Here is a 12,836-nt window from a genome sequence, read left to right on the forward strand (position 1 = left end):
CATCCACATTTAAAAAAAAAAAAAGACAAAACTATAAAACTCCTAGAAGATAATATAGGAGAAGATCTAGATGACCTTGGATTTGGTAATGACCTTGTAGATGCCAACACCAAAGGTAGGATCCATGAAAGAAAGAATTGACAATCTGGACTTCATTAAGCTCTGTGAAAGATACTGTCAAGAGAATGAAAAGACAAGTCACTGATCGGGAGAAAATACTTACAGAACACATATCTGACAAAGGACTGTTATCTGAAATATACAAAGAACTCTTATAACTCAACAATATGAAAACAAACCTGGTTTTAAAATGGGTATCTAATAAGATACCCATCAAGGAAGATATACAGATGGTAAACAGGCATATAAAAAGATGCTCCAAATCACATGTCATCAAGGAAATGGAAATTAAAATGAGATACCACTACACACCTATGGCCAAAATCCAGAACACTAACAATACCAATTGCTGGTAAAGATACTGAGCAACAGAAGCTCTCATTCACTGTTAGTGGAAAGGCAAAAAAGGTCTAGCTGCTTTGGAAGACAGTTTGGCAGTCTTCCAAACATACTCTTACCATGTGATCCAGCAATCGTGCTCATTGGTATTTACCCAAAGGAGCTGAAAACTTATGCCCACACAAAAATACGCACACAGATGTCTATAGCAGCTTTATTCATAACTGTCAAAACTTGGAAACAACCAAGATGCCCTTCAGTAGGTGAATGGATAAATAAACTGTGGTACATTTGGACAATGTAATATTATTCAGCGTTAAAAAGAAATGAGCTATTAAGCCATGAAAAGACATGGAGGAAACTTAAATATATATGACTAAGTGAAAGAAGCCAATCTGAAAAGGCTACATAGTGTATGATTCTAACCATACGGCACTCTGGAAAAGGCAAAATTATAGAGATGATAAAAAGATCAGTGGGTGGGGGGGAAGGGGGTGAATACATAGAGCATAGAGGATTTTTAAGGCAGTGGAAATATTATGTATGATATTATAATGGTGGATACTTGTAAATACATATGTGTCCAAACTCACAGAACATACAACAGCAAGGATGAACCCTAATGTAAATGATGGACTCTGGGTGATAATGAAGTGTCCATGTAGGCTCATCAATTTTAACAAACATCCCACTCTGGTGAGGAATACTGAGAATGCGGGAGGTTATGCATGTGTAGGGCAGGAGTATATGGGAAATCTCTGTAATTTCCCCTCAATTTTGCTGTACCTTAAACTAGTCTAAGAATTAAAGTCTATGTACACTTGAAACTAACACAACATTGTAAATCAACTAGAATTCAATAAAATTTAAAAAAAAAAAGTCTATTACAAAAGAAAGAGAGATACGGGAATGACCAACAAGCACATGTAAAGATGCCCCCATCACTGGTCATCAGTGAAATGCAACTTAAAACCAGAATGAGATATCACTATATAACCATTAGAATGGATAAACTTTAAAAGGATGACAATATCAAATGGTGTCAGCTGGAACTCTCATACATTGCTGGTGAGAATGTAAAATAGTACATACAGCCACTTGAAAACAGCCTGGCAACTTGACTCAGGAATCCTACTCCTAGGTATTTACTCAAGACAGAGGAAAACTTAAGTCCACACGAAGACTTGTATGCAAATGTTCACAGCGGTGTTATCCATACTAGCCAAAACCTGGAAATGATCCAAATGTCCATCAACTGGTGAGTGGATTAACAAATTGGGTATATGCACATAACAGCATACTACTTAGCAATAAAAAGGGAGACTATTCATACAATGCATGGACATGCTACGTGAAAGCCTGTTTTGTGTTCTTTTATGAGATGGCAAGTCAGGCGCAGCCACGAGGAGACAGAGGACAGGCTCAGGAAAAAACAAAGTTTATTATACTTACAACTCCTAGAGACAGGCAGGACTCACCATGCAGGGTCACATGGGGAAGACACTAGGGTGGTCAGGAGGCAGATGACAGGAGTGAGGGGAGTGCTTAGGCCACGGCCTTTATTGGGGTTTCCTCAGGACGGGCAAGGCAGGGCAAGGGTAGCACTTTAGGATCAGCTAGTGTGAATAACCTCCGTGGGCTCTGGGCTATGGAGTGGTCCCCAGTTGCCTGGCACCCAGCCCTGGGATGACTCAGGCAGAGGAAGATGGCCTCCTGGGCTGAAAGGGCAGATAGAGGAGGGAGGGCTCTGGTCTTGCAGATCCAAGGCCTGCTCAGGCTGGTCCTTTGCCATATCTAAGAATCGAAGAGCCCAGGGAGGGGCAGTCTCCCCCAGCCAGAGAGGTCAAAACATCATAATACACAGAAAAGTTAAAATATTTACAATACAAAGCCAGACACAAAAAACTACGTTCTGTATGATTCCATTTATTTAAAAGTCTAAACAGGCAAAACCACTGTGACACAACAACTAAAGCCCACGTGCCTAGAGCCCGTGCTCCGCAACGAAGAGTAGCCCCTGCTCGCCACAACTAGAGAAAAGCCCGTACGCAGCAACAAAGACACAACACAGCCAAAAAATAAACAAAACAAAACAAAACAAAAAACAAACAAACAACTACTGTGACAGAAAAATCAGTGATCACTAGAGGCTGGGTAGGGTGGGAAGAGACTGCAAAGGGCCACTAGGGAACTTTTTTACAGTGATGGAAATGTTCTATATCTTGATTGTGGTGGTGGTAATGTACACATTTGTCAAAATGCATCAAATCATAAACTTAAATTGGAGAATGTAACTGTAAGTAAGTTATACCTCAATAGAACTGATTTAAGTATATAAATTTCTAAATAATAATGTACCTTATATCTTCAAATATAAAGAATAGTTAACAATACAGTAATGTTTTGCATATTTCTTGCTTTACAACATAGCTTAGTTATACTAGCAATACATAATCTGTATCCTGCTTTTTTCACCAAGCATCATAATTACTCCTGTCATTTTAAATTCATCTAATTGCACATTAGTTTTAAAGAGAAATTTCAGATTAAGGGGATATACATTCAATATGTCTGTATGCAAAACAGCTACTATGAAGGTGAATTTTAAAGTAACAAAAACTCTAAGTGAATTTAAGAGCCTCTAAAATCACATGCTAAGTTAAAACTACAAAAAATTTCCATTTTTGTAAGTTGGAAACTGTTGAAGACTGGCAATTTTATACGGTTCAACCTAACACATTAAATAATACAGATGAAAATCTAATTAATTATAAAAGTATGACAAATACTATTATACTGCTTTAGAAGTAGTGTGCATTAACCAATATTTTATTTGTTTTTATTGTTTGTGGGTTCAACAACGGATGACAATCCTTATTTTTGTTTAAACAATCCTTTTTCTGATTTGAAAACACAAATAAATAATTGTCCTACCTAAATTACTTTAAACAAACCTGGGTAAATTTACTCAGAGCATAATCTATTTCATTTGGCGGCTTTACAAGGTTTGGAAGAAAAAGAATATGCTCCCTTTAAGAAGGCAGTGGAGAAATCATTAACCAGGAATTAAAAGCCTTTGGTAAGTTAGGAACAAGATGAAGGAAAAGAAATTAAGAGCAATTAGTACTCACAAAGTAACAGTATAAAATAGGTTAATTAACACCTTTCTTTTAAAATTAGCATTCCTGAACAGATTTAAAAAAAAATTTTTTTCATTGAAGTATAGTTGATTTACAATGTGTTAATTTCTGCTGTACAGCAAAGTGACTCAGTTATACACATATAGACATTCTTTTTTATATTCTTTTCCATTATGGTTTATCCCAGGATACTGAATATAGTTCCCTGTGCTATACAGTAGGACCTTGTTGTTCATCCATTCTGTATGTAATAGTTTGCACCTACTAACTTCAAACTCCCACTTCATCCGTCCACCATCTCCCCTCCCCCATGGCAACCACAAGTCTGTTCTCTATGTCAGTGAGTCTGTTTCTGTTTCATAGATAGGTTCATTTGTGCCATATTTTAGATTCCACATATAAGTGATATAATATGGTATTTGTCTCTCTCTTTCTGACTTCTTCACTTAGTATGATCATCTGTAGTTGCATCCATGTCCTGAACAGATTAGATCAGAGTCACCAGAAGCCAAGAAAAGGCCCAGAACAGAGACAAAAGAAAGATGCTACAAATTTCCTCAGGAAATGAAGGGAAGCAAATATTTAAATAACTCAGGCTTGTAATATGTCATTGGTACTTAACATGGGCTTGGCAGAGTTCATTTCTTTTAACCCTTACTGTAAGCTAAGTAGTATATTGTGAATCTTTTCTTTTTTCTTTCTTTCTTTTTTTTTTTTGGCCACACGGCTTGCAGGATCGTAGTTCCCCGACCAGGGATTGAACCCACGCCCTTGACAGTGAAAGCGCAGAGTCCTAACCACTGGACCACCAGGGAATTCCCTATCTTAAGATTGAATCTCATCAATATATCAACTGTTTTCTGCAAGTTATATTTCTTATAGAACAAGCAGAAGTAATTGGGTGTATTAAAAATTGTTTTAGCTTCACTTTTTAAAAAAATGCCTACTGAGGGACTTTCCTCGTGGTCCAGTGGTAAAGAATCCGCCTTCCAACGCAGGGGACACAGGTTCAATCCTTGGTTAGGGAACTAAGATCCCACATGCCACGGGGCAACTAAGCCCGTGCGCCACAACTACTGAGCTCACGCACCTCAACTAGAGCCCACGTGCCGCAAACTACAGAGCCCACTCGCCCTGGAGCCCACGCGCCACAACTAGAGAAAAGCCCACGCACCGCAACGAAAGATACCACAGGCCTCAATGAAGATCCTGTGTGCCACAGGCAACTAAGACCTGACGCAGCCAGAAAAAAAAAATGCCTACCCATTAGATCCTAGCTACTCTCAACAGGCATCTTGTGACAACTAATCAAAACGCATGTAGGAAAAAAAAATGAAAAGGAAGATCAGTTACCCAAGAGATTTTGAACCCGTTATACTATTTTAATGATGAAAGTAGCACTCCACTCATTACAGCATTTAGTAATTCCTTAGAGACAGCAGGTTTCAAGAAAAATTATTTTGAAATTATTTCAAACGTATAGAAATTGCAAGGTTAGTACAAATGATTCCAGTACACTCTTCACCCAGATTCACTGTACTTTGCCCCATTTGCTTGCTCTGTGTGTGTTTTTTTCTAAACCATTTGAGTTAGCTACAGACATCATCATGACCCTAATGTTAAATATTTTGGTATGTACATTTTCAAAACAAGGACATTCTCTTTTATAACCACAGAACAATGATCAAATTGAGAAAATTTAACACTCATACGATACTATTATCTGGAATACAGTCCATACTCAAATTTCACCAATTATCCCAATAACGTCCTTCAGGTCAATTTTCTCCCCTGATGCAAGATCCAATCTAGGATTACACATTTCATTTACATGTCAAGTCTCTTTAGTCTCTTTCAATCTGGAACAGTTCTGTGGTCTTTTTTTACTTTCAGGACCTTAATATTTTTGAAAAATTGTCTTACAAAATCCCTCAAGTTGGTTTCTCTGAAATTTCCTCATAGATTCAGGTAAAACATTTTGGGCATGAAGAGCACAGAGGTGCTACGTATCCTTCTAGGTGACCCCCATCAGGAGGTGATCACCTGGTCAAGGTGGTATCCCCCAGTCTCTCCACTATAAAGTTACCATATATCCCTTTGTAACTGAAATACTTTGTAACTGGGGAAATACTTTGAAACTATGAAAATATCGTGTTCCTCTTCAAACTTTCCATTGTTGAGTCCTCCATGAAATCAATTATTACTATAATGATTGCAAAACAGTGATTTTTCTAATTTTATTATTCCTTCTACATTTATTAGTTGGCATTCTAGAGTAAACAAGGAGCTTTTCCTCTATCCCCCTATGTATTTTATTTGCTTACTTTATTCAGTGGGTTATAATCCATTATTGTCATTATTCATTCTGAGCTTATATTGTCCCATATTGTTCTTTTAACAATGTGGGAGCTGGCTCCTATGTTCTTTTAACATTTAATACCATAAAAGGTATTATCCCAACCTTACAGACAAGGAAAATGAAGTGGCTTACCCTTTTATAAAGGTAAGTCAAAGTTTGTTGTAGAACTGGACAGTCTTTCAGCTGGAAAATTAACTAAAAGCTCAGTTATAAAATTTACAATTGTTCTTTTTTTTTTTAATTTTATTTTTGGCTGTGTTGGGTCTTCGTTGCCGCGCGCGGGCTTTCTCTAGTTGCGGTGAGCGGGGGCTACTCTTCATTGCTGTGCACAGGCTTCTCATTGTGGTGGCTTCTCTTGTTGCAGAGCACAGGCTCTAGGCATGCGGGCTTCAGTAGTTGTGGCTCGCAGGCTCTAGAGCACAGGCTCGGTAGTTGTGGCGCACGGGCTTAGTTGCTCCGCGGCATGTGGGATCTTCCTGGACCAGGGCTCGAACCAGTGTCCCCTGCACTGGCAGGCAGATTCTTAACCACTGTGCCACCAGGGAAGCCCTACAATTGTTCCTTGCAACCATCACTTACAGCACCCCAAAACTATGCTAGCACCTAGTTTTAAGAAAAAAAACAGAAAAGAAGGGGGACTTTGCATTAAAGTAAAATAGCAGAGTACTCTTAACATTTCCTTTCAACACAGTAGACCATAGCATTTAAATCTACTGGATTCCTAAAATGGTCAAGAGTTTAAAAGATCCTATTTACTATTCATTATTATTTTTAATTACATCAAATACATATTCATTCAATTCTATGACTACCCTATGAGGTATGAGGTAGCTATTATTATCTCACTTTACCAATGAGAAAAAATTTAAAAGATAAGTCAAAGAGGGACTTCCCTGGCAGTCCATTGGTTAAGACTTCACCTTCCAATGCAGCAGGTGTGGGTTCGATCCCCTGGTCAGGGAGCTAAGATCCCACATGCCTCCTGGCCAGAAAACCAAAACATAAAACAGAAGCAATAGTGTAACAAATTCAATAAAGACTTTAAAAATGGTCCACATCAAAAAAAAAAAAAAAAAAAGTCAAAGAATCACATTTCAAAAGGCCTAGATTATTTAATTTATTATCCATCACCAGATATGTGGATTTTACCCAGACCCAAGAAGTCTCCACCATCTGGCAGGGGGTAAGGAATGGAAAGGAAAAAGCAAAAACAGGGAGTAAAACCAGTATTAAGTTGGAACTTGGTAAATCTGGTTCCTGGAAAAATCACAGAATCACTGCCATAAAGGGCATCAGCTATAGACCTAATAACCAATGACAAGAGTAAAATCCAGGCCATAAGGGGTTTGATAAAGTCTGCTAATGTATTTAGAAGGTTAGGTGAGCGAGTCTCTAAAAAAAGAAAATGCTATTAAGACAAGCACTTGAAAATCTTCATCAACAGTAGAAAGGCCGTCTAATAGTGTCATATGTCAATTATACCTCAACAATAAAGAAAAGAAAAAAGAAAAGAAAAGGAGTAGAAAAGAAAAGGCTGTGTACTTAGAAGTCTAACTGCAGTCTGGGCTACAGAGGCTACATAGAGTGGTGGAAAGAGCACTGGACCAGAATTAGGAGATCTGGGTCCCAAATTTCTAATCTGTACAACTAAGAGGTTGGATAACTTTCTCTCTCAAGGGCCTCCCAGCTGCAAAATTCCTTCAGATACAAAACTGCACTTGCTGCTGAGCGTGACTCAGGCAAGGCACGAATCATAACGGGGAGGCGAGGCATCTGGAGTGCCATCACTGAGATCAGTCCAACAAATATAACTTATTTCACTCCTTAATGTTACAAATTTGGCTTAATTTCTGCATTTCTTCAGGAACAAGAAGGGGGATAAGAAGCAGATGGTGGGGTTTAAATACTTGTTTTCAATCCCTTATTTTTCATAGCTTCAAAATATGCAGTTTCCACAGCATTTTAAAATTTGAGAGTTGCATAGTGGTATAAACATTATGTCAACTACAAAAATATGCAGGACATGCACTGGTAACATATACAAATGAAAGTCACCAAAGTATGACATGAAATTGTAAACAATATTTGTGAGCAAAACTCTTTCAAAAAACACTGCTCTATTTTCTCTTCAATGAAAATCACTTCATTCTTCCTTTCTTCCTTTTATCTTCCCTCTCAACCTGCCTGAGTCCTAACAGAGCAGACAAGACTGCTGAACCCTTTCTTTATATGAATCGTAACTGGGTAACTTTTCCTATACGCGACACCAACCTTGAAATGGTTGACTCTTCAGAGACATGATGGGCTCTAGCAATTTACCCTTCCCAGCAAACGTTCACCTTTTATTCAATTTGTGGGCTGCCATAGAGCCAGGTACAGGCGGACTTGGAACGTTCTGACCAATTTCCTCTCTTAGAATGGTGTTCATTTACAACATATTTTTTGTAGTTCAAATGGAACTTTGGAAATAATAGAAACTTACTGATTAATAGGCTCCTGAAAACAACCTTCCCCATTTTGTTGAATGACTCCAGTTCCCTCAAAAGCTGACAGATACTGAAATGTCCACATGGTCCCGGTTACCTACTGTCATGAGTCTCAGTGCTCTGTTGCTTTCAGTTTACTTTACTTACTCAGACTCTTCTCAATGCTCAGTATAACTTAAGGCTCTTTCTTCCTCACATCCTAATGTTTTGTTTTGTTTTTTAATTGGGGTATAGTTGCTTTACAATGTTGTGTTAGTTTCTGCTGTACAGTGAAGTGAATCAGCTATATGTATACATATGTCCCCTCTTTTCTGGATTTCCTTCCCATTTAGGTCACCTGAGAGCATTAAGTAAAGTGCCCTGTGCTATACAGCAGGTTCTCATTAGTTATCTATTTTATACATATTAGTGTATATGTGTCGATCCTAATCTCCCAATTCACCCCACCCCTCTCTTCCCCCCTTGGTGTCCATACATTTGTTCTCTATGTCTGTGTCTCTATTTCTGCCTTGCAAACAGGTTCATCTGTACCATTTTTCTTTGAAGAAATCAATTTAAGGCAAAAATTTATTAACCTTTGGCTTTAATATTGTGTAAATTTTCTGAGGCAGATCATCCAAGAATCCAGTTGCTTTCCATATTTAAATAAACTCACATTTAACAAATCAGGATATTTGTTGATTCTGGAACTGGCCTACTAAAATAAGCGGCTTTAAACACCTATAAATCCAAAAGGGGGAAAAAAAAAAAAAAAGGCTTCCCTACTTAGCAATTCCAGTTCTGGGTATTCACCCAAAAGAATTCGAAGCAGGGTCTTAAGAAATATTTGCACATCCATGTTCCTAGCCACATTATCCACGATAGCCAAAACGTGGAAGTAACCCAAGTGTCCATCAACAGACAAACGGATAAACAAAATGTAGCTATATACATACAATGGAATATTAATATTATTCAGCCCTAGAAAGGAAGGAAATTCTGAAACATGCTATGACGTGGATGAACACTGAGGACTTGACGCTAAGGGAAAGAAGCCAGTCATAAAGGGACAAATATGATTCCACTTACATAAGGTACCTCAAATAGTCAAATTCATAGAGATGGAAAGAAGAATGGTGGTTGCCAGGGGTTATGGGAAGAGAGGGAATGGGGACTAGTTGTTTAATGGGTACAGAGTTTTACTTTTACAAGAAGAAAGAGTTCTGGAGGTTAGCTGCACAACAATATGAATGTACTTAATGCTACTGAACTGTACACTTTAAAAATGGTTAAGATGGTAAATTTTATGTTATGCATATTTTACCACAATTTTAAAAAATTCTTCTCTATGTCACAAAGCTAAATCCTAGGGTTGAAAGCCCTTTTAGTCTGAACTACCACATTATCCATCATTTCACCAACACTTGGCAGGGTGAGAAGCCAAGCGAGACAAATAGCTCTTTCTGAGTACCTTATGCTGCTTAATGACAGGTGTGTTGTCCGAAATAATTAGCTTTTAAAAATGAATAGACTTAATTCTCCTCTGGAGCTGGTTAGTGACCTCAGTTTCCCTTCATTAAGTTCTTGACAGCTCAATGTGCTCACATCTGTCATCGTTTGGGAGACTGATTCCAAGAACATAAATTGCTTCAAGGACTAGGCAACAAATTTATTCTGGTTCATGGGGCAGATCTGAACCCATCTGTTTTCTAATCAAAAGCCATATTTGAATCAGTTTTGTTCCATCACAGGACCATACTAATGGGAGCAATACAATCATATGGTATTTTCCTTCTTTCTATCCATGCACTGTAGATGATTACAGGAAACACAAATCAATTAAAGGCATGAGAGCATCCTCAGAAAGAGGGTCTTTGCAGACTGTAGGACCTTCTACCTTTTCGGGTTTTATCTGTTTATTCTTCAGACCACAGTGATTTTGTTTCCTCTCAGTGACACGGTTTCTTTCTGAATTACATAGTGGATAATATTCTTATTACCAACTTACCTTAATCTTTTCTGAAGCTGTAAACTGTCATGGATGATCCTTTTAACAAACTCTAATTCGCCCCCTTCTGCCATGATCTCTGTGATTCCTCCTGTATTTACTGAGCTAGGTGGGGGTCTTCGAGGGTTTCGAGAGTTTACTCCCTGAACAACACAACAACAACAACAAACCCTGGTGAAAAACCTTTACACCTTAAGGCCAGCTCTTTGACTGTAACCTAGTTTTACACAAGAATGCTTAGACATAATTTCCGTTTCCAGGTATCAGGCTAGATTTGGGGTTTAAAAATCGTATAATCTTGGCATTTGAAACAATGGCATTCATGCAAATACTCCCTCCCAGGGTCTTTACCTTCCATCTTTGTGATTAAACACATTAACGTTTTACCTTTTTATCTAGCCAATTCTGTCACTTTTTTCTCTCTTGGTATCATACACTGAAAATATTCCACCCAAAGATTATATAAATATTTTTTTGTTTTCTTCTAGTATTTTATGGTGTCACTTTTAAAATTTAAATATTTAATCCACTCCTACCTCACACCATATAAAAAAATAACCCAAATAGATCAAAGATTTAAATGTAAAAAGTTAAAACAATAAAACTCTTAGAAGAAAACATAGGAGTAAATCTTCATGACCTTGCATTAGGCAATGGTTTCTTAGATATGACAACAAAAGCATAAGCAACAGAAGAGAAAATAGATAAAGTGGACTTCCTCAAAAGTAAAAACTTCCAGGCTGCAAGGGACACCATCAAGAAAATGAAAAGACAACCCACAGAATGGGAGAAAATGTTCGCAAATAATATATCTAATAAGGGACTTGCATATAGAATACATAAAGAATTCTTACAACAATAGTAAAAAGAAAAATAACCCAATTTAAATGGGCAAAGGATCTGAATAGGCATTTCTCCAAAGAAGATACACAAATGGCCAATAAGCACACAAAAAGATGTTCCACATCATTAGCCATCAGGGACACACACATTAAAACCATGATGAGATGCTACTTCATACTCTCTAGGATGGCTATAATCAAGAAGACAGATAAAAACAAGTGTTGACAAAGATGTGGAGAAATTGGAACTCTCATACACTACTCATAGGGGAATAAAAAATGGTGCAGCCATTTTGGATAACATCCTGGCAGTTCCTCAAACAATTAAACATAGAGTTACCATATGACCCAGTGATTCCACTCCTAGGTATACACCTAAGAGAAATGAAAACATGTTCACGCAACACTTGTACATGAATGCTCACAGCAGCATTGTTCATAATAGCCAAAAAGTGAATAAAACCCAAATGTCCAACAACAGATGAATGGATCAGTAAAATGTGATATTTCCATACAATGGAATATTATTCGGCAATAAAAAGAGATGAAGTACTGATACACGCTACAATATGGATGAACCTTGAAAACATATTATGCTTAGTGAAAGAAGTCAGTCACAAAAGACCACACATTATATGATTCCATTTTTATGAAATGACCGCAACAGGCAACTCCACAGAAACAGAAAGTAGACTGATGGTTGCCTAGGACTAAGGGGGCTGCAAGGAAACCGAGAGTAATTGCTAATGGGTGTGGGTTGTTTTTTTCTTTTTTCGTGGGGGGGGGGGGGTGGGGTGATGAAAATGCTCTAAAATTGATTGTGGTGATGGCTGCACAACTCTGTGAATATACTAAAAATAATTAAATTCTACCCTTTAAGTGGGTGAATTGATGGCACGTAAATTGTACTTCAGTAAAGTTGCGATAAAAAGGTATTTGGTTCTGGTGCTAGTTATAGTGTATTTCTTCATCTGGATGCTGGTTCTATAAGAATATTCACTTTGGAAAATCCAGTTTACACGCATGGCATGTGTACTTTTATGTATATATGCTGTATCTCAACATTTTTTAAAAGAAATGTACTCCAGGATGTGGCTATTTTATCTATAGTTCTCAAATTTATCTGCACTGAAGGCTAAAATTTAGATTTCTTAAATCCTGCTTCACTTCATGTTCCAATCTAGAATGTTGGTATTGCTAATAAATTTCTGTCCACTTCCCCCCGCCGCAACCAAATTTAATCCATCTGGAATTTATTTTGTTATGAGGTATGTAAATGGTACTTTAGAGTATCTGAGTGATTCTAAAAACAATTTATTCTCCCAAAGTTTTAAGCATACACACCCCCTCGTTTCCTTCTGATTAATATTATTCACTTTCTATTAATTCTTCTCTAGATGAAGGAAAACTTAGGTTAAATCAATAATATTTTATTGATTTTTAATAGGTTAGTTTTTTAAGCCAGTGCATCTCTTTCCATATTCATAAGCAAATATATTTTATTTCATGAAATGAATATATTCATTTCAAGTTGGAAAGACTAAATAAGACATTTGTTTGCTA

At 37.4% G+C, this 12,836-nt stretch overlaps 1 protein-coding gene across 4 annotated transcripts in view; it reads right to left on the reverse strand.

The window, feature by feature from the left end:
* The window catches only part of METTL16 (methyltransferase 16, RNA N6-adenosine), a 57,531-nt gene that overhangs the window by 18,856 nt on the left and 25,839 nt on the right, over positions 1–12,836 (reverse strand). For all 4 annotated transcript variants that reach the window (XM_082443519.1, XM_082443516.1, XM_082443517.1 and 1 more), the window contains exon 6: positions 10,432–10,574. In XM_082443519.1, the coding sequence (XP_082299645.1) occupies positions 10,432–10,574 (143 nt within the window). The remainder of the gene's footprint in view (positions 1–10,431; positions 10,575–12,836) is intronic.

This window comes from Balaenoptera physalus (assembly GCF_965194825.1).
Source record: "Balaenoptera physalus genome assembly, chromosome: 20".
Taxonomy (NCBI): Eukaryota; Metazoa; Chordata; class Mammalia; order Artiodactyla; family Balaenopteridae; genus Balaenoptera; species Balaenoptera physalus.